This window comes from Pholcus phalangioides, unplaced genomic scaffold, assembly GCF_987345545.1.
Source record: "Pholcus phalangioides strain wild (caught in Gottingen) unplaced genomic scaffold, Ppha-v1.0 ptg000015l_1, whole genome shotgun sequence".
NCBI lineage: Eukaryota > Metazoa > Arthropoda > Arachnida > Araneae > Pholcidae > Pholcus > Pholcus phalangioides.
The window spans coordinates 107,961,189-107,980,745 of record NW_028301608.1 but is presented as its reverse complement, the minus strand read 5'-3'; the positions used below and the strand labels follow the sequence as shown (position 1 = coordinate 107,980,745).

General features: G+C 38.7%; 1 protein-coding gene across 2 annotated transcripts in view; it reads right to left on the bottom strand.

Moving 5' to 3' along the window:
* LOC149077320 (uncharacterized) overlaps positions 1 to 19,557 on the bottom strand; it is a 418,271-nt gene that overhangs the window by 299,422 nt on the left and 99,292 nt on the right. The window contains exon 1 of one of the 2 annotated variants that reach the window (XM_089245091.1): positions 3,659 to 4,095. The exons of the other annotated variant lie outside the window; for it this stretch is intronic. Coding sequence (XP_089101217.1) covers positions 3,659 to 3,753 — 95 coding nt within the window. The 5' untranslated portion in view covers positions 3,754 to 4,095. Of the gene's footprint in view, positions 1 to 3,658; positions 4,096 to 19,557 lie in introns of those variants that run through there. 2 annotated transcript variants of the gene reach the window in all.

Genomic DNA, 19,557 nt, shown 5'->3' with positions numbered 1-19,557 from the left:
TTGTATTTAAGGTACCGTTCGTTCCCCTTCCACAACGACAAGAGTCTCTCTCTCTGCACCTTGTTATCTCGAGCGCAGATGCTCCAATTAAAAGTCATTAGCGAAAAGAGGAGCATCAGCGACTTAGTAGTATACTGTGTGAGTGTGTGTATGTATATCCCCAAGTGGACCTCCCGGTTTAGAGTAAATGATTTCGAAACAATTCTCTGGTTAAAGTTATTCTAGCCCTTTAAAGAGTCTAGTCATTAGTGGAAATTTGTTCTTTTTAAGCTGATGGAATTATTATAAAACCCATTGTTTATCACTTTTGCCAAGTAAATAATTATTCGACAGTAAAACAAATGGAAATAAATGTGCGTTGAGTCCTCACACTTGAAGGCTTCATCATCCAAGTTACAGGTCAAGAGTGGGATTAATAGGTAAACTCACTGCTGTCGAGATTAGGCGTTTTATGGCCCGGTTGTGAAAAAAAAAAATTAGTGCCGCCTCCACCCCCTCCCAATGGACAGAGCTTGTCTGGGCTGCCTATGGTTTCTTGACCTTTTTTTTTCAACCGTGGCTTTCTTGTGGTCTTACCTGACTTGACTAGGGACTTCAAACATCATATCCAGGAGCGGGGCTCTTTCAAAGTTTGATTCCTGAGTCAATATTTTTTTGTATTCATTTTACTTACAATCCTTCCCTTTGTGATAGAGTTCTATTTCTCCTTTGTTGTGGCCATGGTCCTACCACGTGTTACTCTCTACTACCATTTAACCCTACTTGGCCTCGTACACATTTCCCCCTGCGGAATTTCTAACGAATTGTTACATGCTAGAATATGTGTTCTGAGTGCATGTGAAGCCGGCCACTAAAGGTTCCTACACACGTAACTGCAAGCTTGACAAACATACATGTGCAATCTTTTTGTACAAGCACGCTTGAGTGTCTCTATGATCATTTTGCACAAGCATCGTTATTGTACAAGCGGCTTGAGCGAATTTTTTAATGCCTGCTTGTTCAAGCCCCACTTTTGCGCAAGCATAACCATGCGGGCACCCGTATCAGCTCTCACGCTTCAGTAAGCTCTGCTTGTGAGTGATTGAATGAGCAATTGAACAAGTCAGTGAGCAACTGAGCGACAAAGTGACCATTTGAGTTATTGAATAAGTCCGTGAGCAAATGAGTTAATGAATGAACAAGTGAGCAAATTAGTGACCAGGTGAGCGAATGAGCAAGTCAGGGAGCAAAGTAGTGACCAGGTGAGCGAATGAGCAAGTCAATGAACAAATTACTGTCCAAGTGAGTAACTCACTCACTCATTTCTCAACTGATCAATGACGCGGTCCCTCACATGTGCCGAAATGTTTGTCGGGGAATATTTTCTGTAAATTGCTCCGATGTACAAACTGGTGCTTGTGCACGCATGCTTGTACCGTGTGGAGGCGAACGGGAAGTTGTGCATGCTTGCACAAAAATAGATTGAACATGCACGCTTGCAGTTACGCGTGTAGCCGCCTCAACGTATTTATGTTGTCAGAGTTGCGCTTGTTTCGTGCTATTGCATATGAAGCCATCTGTCTTTACATATTTTGAAGTGAAGATGGCAGATACTTGAATTTACATGTAAGTATCATATTGTTAGATCTGTCTGCTCTCTACGAAAATACTTTTTGAAAAGGAAGATTATGATCCTACTGGTATAGGAAGGTCCTAGTGTGTACTAGAAGTCCGTAACATGGGTGTAGAAAGGGAAGGGGACCGTGGGGGACATTGCCCCCCCCCCCATCGTCAAAGTTACAAAGTGTGTGTCACGAGCAGTTAACGTGTGTGTGCTTATTTAATGGTTTGACGTGATTCTTTTCTAGACCATTCTGGGAAGTCGTGCATAAACGATGACAAGGTCAAGACAGCCGTGTGTGAGAAAAGTTTGAGCCCTCTGGCTCGGTGTATTGATTTGGCTACATAGCCTATGGGCCCATGATTAAGTGGTACACACAATAACAGGTTATTATGCATGATCGCAGAGAATTTTGGTAACTTTGATAAATTCCCCCAAAAAATCCTTATTCTTTCACCGGCGATTATGCCATAGTACCCTAATGGCGTTGGTGAATTTGATAAATTTCTCTATAGTATTCACTTTTACCGGCGATTACACATAGTACCCAAGCGTCGTTGGTAAATTTGTTAAATATCCCTAAATTAATATGCCTTTTATGCATAATACCCAAGCGTCACGTCGTTGGTAAACATGATAAATCGTACTATATACGATATACTATACATAATTCATACATGTATTGTATCATTATATCGGGGTACAATCGTAAAATTTGTAATCATTATATCGAGGTCTGATTACATATTCGTCACCCATACTATACTCATTAGGTTTTTTTTTCATATTTATCGAATTCTCTAATTACAGGCGTATTATGCGTAATCACAGACAGAGGCGATGAACTATTATCAAATTTACGGACGACATTTGGTTATTATGCACAATAAAAGTGATAAATTTATCAAACTTACCAAGACGATTGGTAAATAGGAATAATATGATATTCACCGTAACATATGCATGGTTTTCTTCTTTTCTTTTTTTTTGCACTAGAAGTTCATAAGAAAATACGGAAGGGGGAGTAACCCAACACCTCCTAGAGATGGATTTATCTCTAGGAGGTGCTGAGTGACTCCCGTCACTGTGTTTGTTTGTTTTACGTCGGCGTGTCTCGTATTTTTTATACGTCATATTTACAATTGAATGTAATTTTGATGAAAGTATAGCCTGTTCACCAGTTACATTCAAATTAAAAAACGTAATCAACGTACATATATTTTGATCCCGTTTATAACGGCGCCTATTAGAGAGCACACGGATCCGCGGTGACTCAAGCAAAATAAAATAAATAACTAAATTTGATAGATAAATGAAAACAAAGGCCTACAGGATTCAAAATTATGTACAAAAAGGGCTCCGATATAAAAATTATGTACTGAAAGGCTCAGAGTAAAAAAAAAAAGGTAGAGAACCGCTGAACTAGGCTAAGCAATACAAAGAGAGCCCACTAAAAATATTAACATATAAAGCCTAGTGTAAGGGTGCTCAACTTTTAGGAAAAAACAGGCCACTTCATTGATTCGAAACGTGCCACGAACCTCTTAATTAGGTGATCTAACACGTCACAGGTTAATTAAAATAATCTGTGAGTGTACCACGGGCCACTAAAGTGCTCTGAAACTACGCCACAGTGATCCGTCACCCAAAATCTGAATAAGTTCCAGAGAATTCCGGTGACCCGTGGCACAATGTCGCATGTCACTTATCATAGGTAAATGTGCCGCGGGCCAAGTGACTCAAACTGCGCCGTGGGTGACATGAATGATCCGGAAATGTGAACCGATTAGTTAACTTTCACAAAATTCTGTTTAAGGTCACATGGTACTACGAGGGGCCACATTACGCACACGGGCCTAGCGTGCTTGGCCTAATCACCCAAGGCCGGTAGAGAGATTCGACGAAACAACCCTTCAAAAAGTTTGTTATTATTAGTGTATTTAAACAAGACGCGCACACACGCCACCATGGACCCCCCGCGCCGTACAATGTTTACAAACTATAGAAGACGTACATAAAATAACAAAAAAAAGTTGTTTTTTTGTGTGTAATATTTACCTCAGAGGCAACGGAATCTGGGAGCTGTTGGTGATGGGCTGTTGCCAACTCGCCACTGCCGGAGAAACAGCTGCTCCAACTTTGGCCGGTTTCATCTTCAACCTCCGACGACGACGATATCGGCATCAATATCCAAAAAAAACTTTTCTTCCGAGCATTCAAAATACGCGTATACAATTGTATACAAAAAAACCATCCAGTTTTCAAGAGGAAATAATAATAAATAAACAAAACCCCCGCGGCACCACAAGATTAAGAATTAATAAACAACGGCGAATCTCTGCGATTTTCCACTCACTGATTATTTCAATAATAATAATAACATCACTGACTCTCGCTCTTGGCAGACGACACACACACACACAACCAACACTCTTTGCAGGATCACTGACTGCGTGTCCCGCTCCGTACAATTACTAAAAGCGGAATGATGACTGACGACGTCGCTCTCTCCCTCCCTCTCCCTCTCTCTCTCTCTCGTGCTAAACGCCGTCTTCTGAATAGAGAGCGACTGCAGCGCCGCTAGGCGGCTGGTCCGAGCGTTCACTTACCCCCTTCTCTCCACGCAATATGTTATATACTCTCTCTCCCTATCTTTTCTTGAAGACGGCCTTGTTTTCTTTCCGACCCAGACCTTGCACTAATAAGAGCTTTTACAAGGTTAGTATGAGGAATAACAGTGTGTGTGTGATGATATAACACTCTCCCTTTTTCGAGCGCGTTCGGTATTTAGTTCCTTTCTTTGTGGCTTTATGTGATAACATGAAGGAAATATCAATTTCTTATTGACACTTAAATTATGAAATCAGCTCGTTATAATACAGTCGAATCCCGTTATAACGAACTCCAAGAGACCAGAGGAATCACTTCGTTATAAAGGAATTCCAGGTTTTTGAGTTGTTCCTATGTAAACTTATTTGGGGGAATTAAAGAACTGTTCGTTGAAACGAGATTTTCTCGCTATAACGGTATTCGTTAAAACGGGATTCGACTGTACAGAAAAACCTAGATGTACAGGGTCTTTATAATTGAAGTATCAAACTTGGTAATGAGAGAGATAGATGGCTTTTTCTCAGCCCAAGATATCAAGGAAACATTTATTTTGTGGATATTATGCTGAGGTGAACTCGGAAAGACAAATCATCTTGTCTCCGCCGGGACTGGGTTCGAATCCCGGAGCAGACAAAATGACTTTTCTTTCCAAGTTCACCTCAGCATAATATCCACAAAATAAATGTTTCCTTGAAACTTGGTAATAGTTTGCAGGAGGTCAGAGGATTCAATTGTCCGCAAAACAAAAAGTTCAAAAACTCACCACCAGCGGGGAATAGCGCTGTAATGCAACATTGTTAAACGAAATAAGACATGAAGACATCGGTTTAAAATGTTTTTAATCGTTTCTAAAACGTGACTGTTTGTGGGATAGTGCAAAATCGCAATGGCTACATGGCTTATGGCAGGAGGAATGCAAATTAGAATTATGCAAATGCGTTTTACACATCATTTTCAGAAGATGGACGCCACATTGAACATGCTTTGTAACACGTTTCGCATCACATGCATCACCGAAATTGCTCATGAAGTTTTTGGTATTTCCACTTTCTCTGTAAGACACGTAAATGCAATACGGTAAACTTAATTACAGTAGCGATGCACCTCTAAATGAATTCCATTAATCAACTCATTCATTCCCCGCTTTTTTGTGGCGAATTAATACTTTAAATTGTATTTTCTGTAGGTACTAACGACGCAGATTTAGAAAATATGTCAACAACAGCATATATTTGGTGGCACGTGACCGTTGCCACAGTGGTGGACGGCTGAAGTTGGTTTTCTGTGTTTCCCAACTTCAAAGCCTGTTGTCTCGCCACAGTGAGCAACAGGCCTTACAACGATACAATTATTCAACAATTAAACTTCACTCGTAGTTAGAAAAATTGACGACAGATGGCAGCTCTACATATATAACAAGCATTGCACAGAAACAGGATTCATGTTAAGTTCACAACACACGTGCACAGCTTCCAGCACGGCCCAGGTGTTCTTTAAGCACCCTCTTCTCTTCATTGAGACAGAGCGTCGGGTCATGATCTGGTTAGGGGGAGGAAGAGGTGACACGTGATGACAATGGTGTTTTTCGAATTTGGGGGGTTAAGTTTAATGATTGAATATTTTTACCGTTGAAGGGTCTGTTGCTTTCGGAAGCGAGACTTCGTTTCGATATAACGATAATATCTCCAAAACGATATTTTTTTTAGTCTGAAGAGTATCGTTATATCGAGGTTTCACTTTATGTGAATATCACAGAGATTCGAATTTCTACATGATTCCCGAGATATGCTGACTACAAAACAGAAACAAACGGCTTATAAGGAAATAAAAGCTTCTTTTTCTTCCTATTCTTTAAAATCGAAGCCATTACAATGATGCAAATGATAGATTTGCTGTAGCGATTGGTAGGAATACTTGATCCATCGCTACTACCGCTAACAACACAAATTAATTCAAGCTGACCAAAACTTTTATAATATGTTTTATAAATCTTTTATGCAGAGTAATATGGTGTTTTTATTGTCTAAAGTCGGTACCCAGCCTCAAAATATAGCTATGAACGCAAATAAAAGTTTTGTAAAAGATATTTTTAAAGAACTTTTATAGTGTAATGCCGACTTTATAATAGTGACCCTTCCATTAGGTAGCCTTTGAATAGAGATTAAATAATGTGTGAAGGGAAAATTCTCCCGACCAAAGAAAATTTGTATACTTGGGAGTTGGTCCTTTTTGTTCAGCTGACCCCTCGAGAGAGATTTCAAGGTAATTATTAAAGTACTATTTGTGATATTTATGATACGAAAGCAAAAGGTGCCTCTGAGAAAGAACTTACCTCTAAGGATTGTAAAAGTAAACCTGAAGAATTAGGTGTAGTAAGGTTTCCATCACTTAATTTGATTTCGAACCTTCCTGAAGGATTGATGCAACTACTTCTCATCTGGTAACAACTACTACCTACTACTGTTTTACGCCCTTTCAGCGGGTATGGGAGTGTTGGCTAGTTGTGCCGCTTAATAAACTATAGCATAATAAGATAAGGAATAAGCGAAAAAAATTATTCACCTCGCAAAGGGGACCTGCCTCTGGTAACAGCGACCCTTCTGTAATACTACTCATGAAAAAATTATATATATATATTTTTAAGGTTGATACGGAAATAATAGATAAAAATACAGTAAAATAAGAGAACAGAGTACGAATACCGGACCCTCAACGATGCGGCCGCTCAGTAGAAGTCATTAATTAAAAAAAAAAAAAGGAGTAAAATTCCGAGTAAGAAATATCAGCCGTATAGGATGGTGACCTTTCCAAGGAGGTTACATATACTGTGATGGAGAAAATAATGCACGTATTTTCGGAAGAGTTCCTCTCGAGATCGAATCACTCATACAACGTACATAAGCTTCGTTCAATGAGATTTGATCAACATCTCTCTCATGCATATTCATTTTCACTTTATACACACGACAAAGCAAGTTGTTTAACGGCCGCAATAAATTTAGCGAATATCACGTGACGGAGATGAGAAAATCCATCATAATACGTTGGCCACAACGTCAAAACCACGCTCGGAATGCTAATAAGTAATAAGTAGTAGCAGCAACACACAACTACTCTTTCTCTCTCTCTCTCTCGTATCTGAGCCTTGGCTTAACTAAGTAATTGGGTCAAATCATTATAACGTAAAATACAAATTGTGCAGGAGAAGGAATAATAACGACCGAGAGAGAGAGAGAGGGATTTCTCCGCTAATGTCATAATTAGCGGAACAATGATCGTTAATCATTGCACCTTTTCCGAGAGAGATAACGAAAAGTTCGTTAAAAGACTCACTCAATCTACTGCATGCAGGCATAAACATCGATATATCGAGAACACCTCGAGATCGAAATTCCCCTAAAATCGAAAACTGCCACAAAAATAGATAAGAAATTACAATTTGGGAAAGATTTATGATTTCCCCCCCCCCTTTGGTTAAGAAATCACTTAAATTGATAAGTAATTATTGCTTCTATATTACAAATTTTTTTTTCTAAAATCATTTTTAAAGGCTTATCTCAATATTAATTAAATACAAATACAAATACAAATACAACGCCACAACAGGCAAAATGCCCAACGAGGTGGCTGATAAAAAGATGCCCATAAAAATATGGTTGTCATATGTTTCAAAAATACAGCAACCCAATTAAAAATGCAATTAACACGAATTACAAACAATATATACACATGATAAAATATTATACGATGGCCATAAAGATTGCTCATAAGATGCCATAAATACATGCTCATATCGAAAATTATTTCCCTGATTTGAAATTTTTGATGTGATTTTTGATTGACATATTGTCCAAATAACTTATCGATTCGAATATGGCGAATGATGTATCAGAGAGAGGTGCCACTGAATTAGGAATATACTAACTTGATAACGAGTTGGATCAACTGCTTTTAGTAGATCCAATTCGCTATGAGAAGGGAAATGGGCTGGTGTTATTGCTACCCAATCAAGGTGAAACCGTCCGTAACATGGGCGGAGAAAGGTAAGGGGGCCGTGGGGGACATTGCCCCCCCCATAGTAAAAGATGCCCCCCCCCCCCAAGCAATAATGACTGTGCCCCGCAAGACGTTCAAGTCAATCTCCGCCTATGGTCCGTAATTTTCAGGCAGACACTGGATTTGGATGGCGTGCATCTGCCCGCTTTAGTTACAACAGGGGTGGCCAACTTTTAGAATATCACGGGTCACTTCATTGGTTTCGAAACTCGTCGCGGGCAACTTAATTAGGGTGGTGGTCCGCTGACGTTGGTTCTTTGTGGTTCCCAACTTCGAGGCGCGAATGCGTGAAGCGATCTCTTCCCTTAAAAATTCTCGCCACAGAGAGCAACAGACCTACAAACGGTACAATTGTATAATTCAAACACATTAAATTTCACTCACTTCACTTATGAAATATGGATGGTAGCACTGAAAAATCAGACACAACACTAGATACGCAGTCAAACTGTTAGGTAAATACACACTTACCCTTCCGACACAACTCACTAGGTAGTAAATTGCCCATAGATGGCGATGGACCTGAGTTGTGCTCGGTTTAAAAAAAGAAAAGGCCGCTTAAGTGATCTGCTTAAGTTGTGCTTACTTAAATGGTCTGTTAATGCGGCACGGGTCGCTAAAGCTCTGGAACTTTGCCGCGGTGATTTATAAATATGCTGCTGGTCACATTAAGTGATCTGGATCTGTTCCGCGGGTCACTCAAGTGCTCTCTAAATATGCCGGTTCATTCAAGTGATCTAAGAATGCACCGCAGGTATGTATATCACTCATGTGATCTGAAAATGCCGCATTAGTACTTACAGGACATCCTGTATATAAAAGTATTGTCTTTCTGGGGGGTTCACAAGCCAGCTTAGCCCCAGAATATTTTGTATTTGTATTTAATTAAATGAATAAATTATTAAATTATCTCATCTCTAAAATAAGATAAAGATCTTGCACGCAATGCAGGTAAGCATTACTTATTTTCATACTTTCAACAAATTAGACGGAAACATAATCCCTCTGTCAACTCTCATAACATTGAGCGATGAAATTAAGGTACTGCCGTCAATATCAAGTAAAGAGGAATTATTCAAATAGAATAAATATTTCCAAGAGAATACTCAGAAAAACGAATTGCGAAGACATGTCGGTATAAAGTACATTCCCTAAAGCAAACCGTTCGTGGGAGGAAAAAATTTAAAAAAGAACGGTCCTCCCTATTTTAATTCGTCGAGGAATTTTTCTTGCGATATTGATTCAATCAACGTTTCTTGTCCTTCCTTGAAACAGTGTGTTCCGTTGCAGTTAATTTAAACCCTCTCCGGGACACGAGGGAGAAGCGATTCCACGACGTTTTCCATCTCAAAAATGAAACATTTTTTTCTCCTCTTATACTAGTATGCATTTAAAAAAAAATCTAATTTTCTGAAGGGAAAATTCACCGGATGTCGAAGGAAGACCTAATGCAAATTTAATTGCGATATATTAATGCCATTAAGCTTTAATTAGGCGTCGATCCCATTTTTGCGCAATACACACGAGAGAGATATAGAAAGAGACTGAAACCATTTATTCGTGCCCTACGGCTTCCCATGCTCGATCCTTCTTTTCAATTTCCGGGATGCAGCGTATACTTATAGAAAGAAATTGGATATGATTCTTCAATTCGAATTTGAAAAAAGTTTGTGTTTTTTTTTTTTATATTATAATCCCCACAAGAATTTGACTTTTATTCTGGAAAATTCTGAAGATAATTACTTAGCATGTTTTGGAAAGTATATTCTAATTTATAAGCGTGTTGAGAGAAGTGGGAGCGTGAAATGCGTGAATGTGTCGGATCATGTAATTACGTGTTTTAGTTTACAAAACTGTTTTTTGTGCTAATAGCGAGCGTACATCATTTCAGATCTTTTGCGGGAATTTGCAATTCCCGAATGAGGTAAGTGGACATGGAACTAGTAGCTTTGAACTGATTTCGAAGGGCTTCATAACTACCATATTGTCCCGCATTAGCCGGCATGCCGGGAAACATCGAGGGGAAAATTCGAGAATCATAGATTCTGGAAATTCTTAAATATATAGTGGAACTTCGATATAACGGTTCTCTAAGGACCAGGAAAAAGTATCGTTGCAGGGGGATTATCGTTATATCGAGAGCAGCAGCAGTTTAACATTATAGTATAGACATTTCCAAACAAGACTTGAAAAGTATCGTTGTGGAGGGATTTATCGTTATATCGAGTATTAGCAAGGTTTGACTATAATTCCGGGGTTCTTGACCTTTTTAGTTCCTCGGAGCCCTTGTGTCAGCAGAGTGAAGATCATGGACCCCTCCCCCCCCTCCTCTCTGAAAATCACTTTTTCACGTATAAAATATAATAAAGTAAAAACTACGAAAAGTCATGCAAAGAGTATGTGTTTCTTCTTCGACACCTTTGAAATACGCAGTAAAATTTGTTTTAGGCCAGCATTATACTATAAAAGTTTGACAAAACATCTTTTACAAAACATTTACATTACAAAAAATTTCAAACATTAATGCTGATCTGAAGCAGTAGCGCAAGGGGCTGAGTATATTTTCAAAGTTGGACATGTTTCCGCATTATCAAAATTTGTTTACGGATAAAAATCAGTGGCGAGACAGTTCTTGGATTTAAAATTCATGAAGATATCAGATGTTGTCGAAAGAACAAAAAATGTGTGCGTGCAAGCGATAAATAACATTAAATCCACGTTATATGTGTGTGTATTTTAAACACTTTCCGCCATATAATTTTTTTTTTACATAAACACAATCTTTTGAAAGTTCGATGACTCAAAGACCTGTTTCTGATAATAAAGTTAACAACTTTTATGGTTATTGACAAAAGTAATTTCAGAGTTGGTGGAAGAGTCTTTGTTGCCAGTGCATATCTGTGCAAAAAAAGCAACGAATGCTGACTAGGGGAGCTTCTTTTTTCACCAAAGCTGCAAAACCAGATGTATTATCAAGCATCGCAGGAGGCTCCATTGAACGAAGTTTCTCTTTCCAATCAATATTTTGTCTGTGAAAAAAATGTTTTTATCATTTCGAAAACATCGATAGCCTTTGTAGTTTCCGAAAGATGCTGACAAAATAAGAATTATTCTTTGATGGCTCCAACATGCACATAGCGAGCAAAAACAAGACGTTGTGACAGCAATTGAGAAATAAATGTCTGTATCCAACTGCATACTGAAAGGAAATGGCGAAGCTGAAAATTCCTCGATGGAATTATGAATACACTTAATTTTGTTCAGTGTATGAAAAAATGTATTCAATTGAATTTTCTCTCAATCAATCTCGCTGACCCCCCAAGAGGTACCTGGACCTCTGGTTAATATACCATGCTGTAATTGTATAATAAGCCCAAATAATAGAGTAGTGTCAAATAAAATTCGGTATTTAAGGCCACTGTACAACTTCTACCTCCCACTTAGTGGATCCTTTGACACAAAACCTGAGCTTGCGGCCGCAAAATGCATTTTCTAAAATAAAAGGCGATTCACCTCCTTGGCTTTACCCTCGAGAGCACTTTGTCCCCCCTTCGTGTCATATTTTCCCCCAAGTATTTGTAAGACAAACAATAGATTATTAGTTTAGGAATTAGCCCATCTTCTTTTGAAACACCCTGCACATTCGCTCAGTCCTGAAATGCAACGAAACATAAACGACTCTCTATCCTAGTTTTAGAAAAGAAAATGTGAATAACTTTATTTCTCTCTCCTAGCATATTAATAGTGTGTTTAAAATCTTGTTAAGCAACGAAATTTCCAACTGCGATCACAGGGTCCCTCTACGTAGAAGTAGGTTTTTAAATCCTCAGCGTTGCTCTTCATCATCCCGAGATGATTTGGATTTTGTTTTTAAAGACAATTTTTATGATGAAGTTTTTAAAATGACGTATAGATGGCGTACGCATATATATTCTAGTTTATTCGTTATTATTTCTCTACTAGCTATAATACCCGGCGCTGCCCGGGTTTTCTTCAATGAACCTTTTTTGGATCACGTGATATCTCCCTCTATTTTTCTTGAGGGACATACAAACCGTGTGCAAGTTAACCAATATAGCGACTTCGCGATTCATGAAATAATTAAATCTAGATTTACAGAAACGTAGAAATGAATATATATTTTTCCTTTTTTAAAGGGCGCTAGGTATTTCCATAAATCTCCACCCCATGAACTTCAAGTTATCAATCTGCCTATTTCAGCTTCGAAAAAATGCTTAATTAAAGCTGTGGATTCGATCCACTTGGATTCGATCCATTTTTTCGATCCACTTTTTACGGGCTCATAATTAATTTTATAATATCCTAACCTACATGGATTCATGAAAATAAATATCAAAAGACAATACGGAGACATTAATTTTCATGCTTGAGGATATAAATAAAAAGTTGAAATCAATGTTATTGCATGGATATCCAAATCAAAAGTAGGTCCGGATAATCACTTCATATTTAATCTCCTGGGCTTCGTATATGTCTAAGCGAACTGAATATTTCAAAAATCGAGGATTAAATATAATTTTTAAAATTATTGATGGGGCGAAAAACCCCCACCAAATTTCTGCATTCCTACAGTAAAATCGGCATTTTTAACACTGATTTCTATGGGAATCATCCTTTGTCTGACCCTCAAACTGATGCTGATGATGATTATGACGTCTATTCGAAAAGCCTCATTACTGGGAGGATTGAGAAAGTGGCAAACCATTATAAAGGCATAAACTATTATACATATACTAACAGGATTAAAGAAGTGACAAACCGTTGTAAAGGCATATACACGTCTGAAACGCATTGCTAGGGAACCACGGTAACCAAAGTAAACGTTCGGAAAGTGATTGTTGAGGCCCAGAAACCATTGTTGCCCGACAGTTTTTCGCCCATTTGGGGCACTTGCCCTGCTCTGACGAAACTTTAAAGTAGCCTATCGTTCAAGTCGGGTCCCATTTGGTATATATGCAAAATTTGGCGACGATCGATCTAAAATTGTAGATTTGTAGAACATACACACACACACACACACACACACACACAGAAAATCAATTTTATATATATAGAAGATAGATAGATAGATTGTTACTTATATATTATTTTTTATTATTTTTCTATTCTTCTATTGACAGCTTTGCTTGTATTATGTGAGATCATTGTAATGTACGTTGTTAATTAGGGGTGGAGTGCCTGTCTGCCTTCCCTTAATCACTACTTTGTCGGTGATTGCGGGTTCGAACCCAGATTCACTGATTGTATATAACACCTTTTATTTTTTATAGTATCATATAATGAAATTTGTGCAAAACGTATCAATGGACTTGAATAATGCAGTTTTAACGTAATAATCAAGTTTTAACGAATACTGTTATAGCGTAAATCTCGTTTTAACGATCATTTTTCTAATCAACCAGATATGTTTACATAGCGACAATGCAAATACCTGGAATTCCTTTATAACGAAATTTCGTTGTAACGAAGTGATTTATCCGGTCTCTTGGAGTATGTTATAACGGGATTTGACTATTCCATTTTAGACAGGTTTTTATTTTATAAAGGTGCACAAACGTGTGCTCGCACACACACACACACACACACGTAAAAACATTAATCAATGAAGGAACTATTTCTTGATTCCGTCGAAGACAAGTTTTCGTCACATACGGTTTCCGTCTTACGTAGGTTTCACTGCATAGTGATGCCTCGGCTTATGAACACACGTTCATAAGCCGAGGCCGTTTTCGGAACGAGTTAGCCGAGGTATCGCTATATTTACATTGAGTTTGATCACCATCTATCTTTCACAAAAGACAACTGGAAAAAAAGTGAATTTTTTTTTTTTTTACGCAGCCGTTTTGAGAGCATCTTTTCGTCGACTAGTTGCACTAACAGTTGAAAATCAGCGAAAAGACTTAAATTTTTCGTTTTTGCTTCAAAAGATTTCTTTTAATGGATTAGGTAAAGTTACGGAGTGAAATTCTCAAATTTCACAGAATAAAGTTCCAAATGGCGATCTCAAAGTTTTAGAACCGGTCACAATGACCAAGCGGTAGTTCTAGTGTTAAACAGTAGTAGAAAGTCTTTTTTTAGCCTTCATTTTTACAGTAGTAAAAATATACTGTATATTTTTTTCTTCTTCTTTTTTTGTTAATTTTATGTGGCGCATCGAGCCGCATCAGTAGCATACAATAGCTTGGAGATATTGAAAAAAAAATTGTGAAGAATTTTTTTTTTGGCAACAGGTCGATAGAGAGAGAGAGAGAGAGAGAAGGGCGTGAGTCATCAGCAAGGTTTAAGATTATTACGGTTAACCTTGACAGGTCAAATGGTGGAGTATCCTTTGTTCTTCTCGAGCACAGTGCGGAGCACTCGATTCTCCATTTTTTTACAACTTCACGTATAATCGTCCATCATGTCCTGATGACCCCTTGTATATGACTCACGAATCTCCCCACGTTTAACACTTTTTTCCCACAGAAGTGAATTGGCCTCTTTTTTTATATACAACGTCCTCTGATCTTGGGAATAAACTTTGAAATTCTATTGAAAGAAATATAATTCACTTATAACGATCCCATCCATTGAGATTAACTTGAAAGATCCTCGCTCTTGTTATTATCAAAATTTTAAGCATAAAAAGCCGCCTTGTATACGCATATAAGGTAATACACCTTCCGTAACAGATTTAATAACCATAATCTCGAGTAGCTGTATTTTAAATTTCTATATTCGGTGGGGGGAAGTATTGTGATATAATGGCACATATATTAGGCCAAAAAAAGCCGATAGACATTGAGGAACGGATAGTATAAAGTGAGGTCTTATCTTTGAGCCTGTACGAAAATGTAATAGTGGATATTGTTCCAGGTAATGTCTCTCACAAGCACTCGAGATGGCCTAACACAAAGCAGTTCGAAGAACAAAGCAAATTTATTTTACAGACAGCTATTATATATACACGTTTAACTCCGAGAGACATCTACAAATAAGATTTCTCAACAAAATTCAATCTTTTAGTTCTCCTTTGGTGGCTCTTATATACGGGCGAGAATAGCTTCGAAAGAAGTCTACCCTATTCTCGTGACATCTTTACTCTTGGCGTTATGGCATCCCTAAATCATCGCTGTCACAAGACTTGTCAAGTTTGTCGTAAATTTGGTGAGATTTACAGAGAAATGCATTAATGATTATTTACAGGCGAAAAATGACATAATACATAATAAATAATGACTATTTACATAATTATCGTAACAATATAATCTCCACAGAAGATTAAATTCCTCGGCTGATGAGAAGAAATGTATTGTACATGCTGTGCTAATGAAAATGTAAGACGTCGTGATGAGAAAATATTAGTAGGGAGCCCCCCGTCATATGATTAGCAAACTCATAGCATAGGATTGAGATTTTCTGGACATTTCGAGTGAACCCTCAAATCAGTTGTTGGGACAGCATGTTCTCTCATAAAATAAGTAGGATTCGAATCCATAGCTTTCCAGGTTCATCGCTACCAACACCACAGCAGAGCCGCCCTGGTGTCGCACCAAGCCCCGTTCTTTTTGTGGGCCGCTGCACTCACTGCATAGAATGATTTTGGAATTATTTTTTACATTTATTTGGAAAATTTTCCCCAGTTCTGAAATTGTTTTTTCAGTCAATTCTGAATTTCCATAGATTCTGAAATTGTTTTTTCAGTCAATTCTGAATTTCCACAGATTCTGAAATTATTCCCTCCATCAACTCTGAATTTTTATCAGTTCTGCAATCATTTTTCCATTAATTCTGAATTTTGATGGATTATAGAATTATTCCTCCCATTAATTCTGAATTGGATACATGCCAATAACAGCATAAATTCGGTGGTGGTTCGTGATAATGCTACCTCTCGATACAACAATAACTTCTCCGCAACGATATTTTTTCTTGGTCCGTATAGTAACGTTATATCGAGGTTTCACTGTAGTTACAAAACAACTCAGGAGTGCAACCCAAGAAGTTTGTGCAATATTTCATTAGAATGATATCATGCCTAGACGTTTTCTTATTGACTGTGCTAACCCAAACCAATTCGAGTTTTGTTCTTCTCCCTACAGTCATAGCATTCACAATAGGCTTAAATTCCAAAGACAAAATCTTTCATGTTCGCGGAAAATTTTTCAAAAGGATTATACGACAAACATCCCGAATCAATGGCGTGACGACGACGACACCGACACGAAACATTGACGAAGTTTTATCCTCATGAGAGAGAGAGAGAGAGAGACAGCCTGAAGTTTATGAATGATTAATTAATGGGATTATGTTCGTTGTTGACGCTTCAATGTCGTCGCGTGTCTGAAGCTTCTTCCGCTTGGAATGCATTACTATAAATAAATACAGATTGGATGATAAAGCGCGAAATTCCTTGATTCCGTTCGATTCATTGCAAGGGTGCTCAACCTTCTAGAGATTGCGGGCCACTTCATTGGTTTGAATGTGGGCCTCGGGCCACTTGAGTTATTTGTAAATGTGCCGCGAGTCATTCAAGTGACCTGAACGTGTGCCGAGGGCAATTTGAGTTACTTAAATGTTCTGGAAATGAGCTTAGAATCACTTAAATGATCTAGGAATGTGCCAAGAGCCACTTAAGTGATCTATAAAAATGACTCGGGACGCTTGAAAGAACTACTACTAAACCACCCATATTTCTCTGCGGAACTTCTAACGATTTGGTACATGTTGAAATGTGTGTGAACCTAACGTGAAGCTTGTTTCTGTGTAATGCTTGTTATAGTGCTGCCATCTACAACATATTTTTCGAACTATGAGTAAACTGTAATGTTTGATGATTTTACCGTTGTAGGCCTGTTGCTCTCTGCTGCGAGAACCTTTACTTGAAAGAACTGTAAATGTGTCGCGGGCCGCTTAACCGATCTAGAAATGTGCCGTCTGTGACTCGATTAATCTGCAAATATACGTCGAGTCGCTTAAGTTAATTGAAGATGTGCCGCGTGTCACTCAGGTGATTTGTAAATGTGTGTGATTGGGGGGTTTCTTAAATCATCCGGGAATGTGGCGTGAGCCACTCGAGTGATAGAGAAATATGCTCATCATATGACTCCGAGGGTCACATTTGGTCCGCCCGCCATGGGTTGAGTATGTATGGGTATGGTGCTTCTTCCACATGCATCCAAAGGTCAATTGTTTTATCATATATGGTACTAAAAACTTCCTCCACCGTGCCATAGTTGCTCTAGGGAAAGCGGGTGAACTTTCTATAAATTCCTTATTTAGTTTTTGTTTCATTCGGAAATAGCTCTATGCAGAGCAGTATTAAGAGCATCGTGGATCTCCGATCAAAGTGTTTTTTCTGAGGCTCCCCCCCCTACTTCCTGGCTAGAAATGTCTTCATCAATTTACATGCTTACAAGGACTGGGCAAATCTATTGCCCCACATGCCCTAGGCATGTATTTTTTTTTTTATCAGCGATGATGCAAGTGACCCTACACACAATGCTTGAAATTTTACAGCAAGGAAGATGATGCAAATGTATATTCAACGTATTTTTGGACCTAATTCACGGTCGTGATATTTAGCAGCCCGGTACGATCATGGCCTTTCATATACTGCAACTGGGATCAAAATGGAATCCATACGCAGCGACCGGGTTGTTTAGTTAGTTAAACAGTTCGATCATAGCCCCTCCAGACACCTGCACTCTTCCAATGTAAACATATTCAATAAATCAAGTCTATGTTCATAGTTTAAGCCCCGTGTTCCATCTGCAACCCCCCCCCCCCCCCGACCAAATCAATGTCCGTCTGTATGTATGGCCTCAAAAACCTGACGACACACTCCAATCCAGGACGGACTAAGCTCGGGAAGAGTAGAAGAATCACTTTAGAAGAATGTGAAGAGACCTTTTTGAGAATGAATCCTAGCATTCTATTCGCTTTGAGAGTTTCTTGCCAATGAGAATTCCCAAATGGATGATCCTAGTTACATCAGGAATGGCACCACCATTCAACTCGTAAGCAACTCGTAATTTCGGCAAGTACCAATTCGTTAGAAATTCCGTACAGGAATGTGTACGAGGTGCATGATGCGGTTGAGTAGTAGTAGAGTAACTAAAATAGCCTGACTGAGTATATCGCAAATAAATTCCTCTCATGTTGCTGAATGTTAATGGTAAATCGATTCAGTTTCAGCTGGGAAACATTTTTTACTGGTTTTATTTTACACAGGGTTCTCCCCAAACTCGTTGAGACGACCCTGCATAATTACCCAACCTTGGCTCTCCTCGAAGAAAAATTGAAGTATAAAAAAGAAACATACGGCGAGTGATATCTCTATCCCCCCTAGAAAAGAAAATAGTGCCATTACCGTTATGTCTCAGAAAGTCCTTTATTTGCCACAAAAAACCTGAGCTTTTAGAGTCCAGAGGGAGTGGCCGTTGGCCTCTGAGCGAATTTGAGGTTAATGATACGGTGTTCCCTCTCCGCGGATCGATCCTATATAGTATTTTTATGCTAATCCGGTGAATGTGGAGCACGCTAAGAAACGGTAATGCTCTCTCGTTCTACCTTGGCCGTGTCGAAAAGACACCGTCAATTAAGATATTTCTTGACCCCGCAAATTGTCTGGAAAGAAAACATGGCATCAAGACATAAAATTCTACCCCATTCCTGCTATAAATAAATTTTAAGCCCACACACACATTACGTTATGTACTTCAACATATCCTGTGTGTATTCAAGAAAATCACAGAGATGTGATGAGAGATCACATAAAGCAGAAGCAAAATTTAGAATTCTATTCCTGAACTGGATCGGCCGTGCTTTCTTCTTTTTTACGATATATTGAGCATCGACAACATTTAATACCCTAAAATTTCACCTAAAGCTAGGGCCGCACTCATGTTCAGGCTGGTCAAATAGTCATTCACGTAAATATTTGCTTCCAATGTTTGCCTCCCATTGCTGCAACGAAGCATCAGCGGCATAGGCTGGATACACACTGGCCAGTTCCTTGGCGAATATTTGTTTCCAGAACACTCTCCAAGGATACTCCCGCCCAATTATTGTTGTGACTGTTGGCGTTCTTCGACCAATATGTGGCTCATGGGTCCCCCCCAATGGTGGGGCTGATGGAGCTCCAGCCCTGGGACAAGGGACAATGACCATCATTTCTTGTTTTTCATGTGAAAAATTCTCTATAGAAGGGGTCCGTGAACAGTCTGGTTTGCATGCCCACCGAAGATCTCAGCCTACGGCTCTGCTACAGGATTTGGTGTCATGGTTGA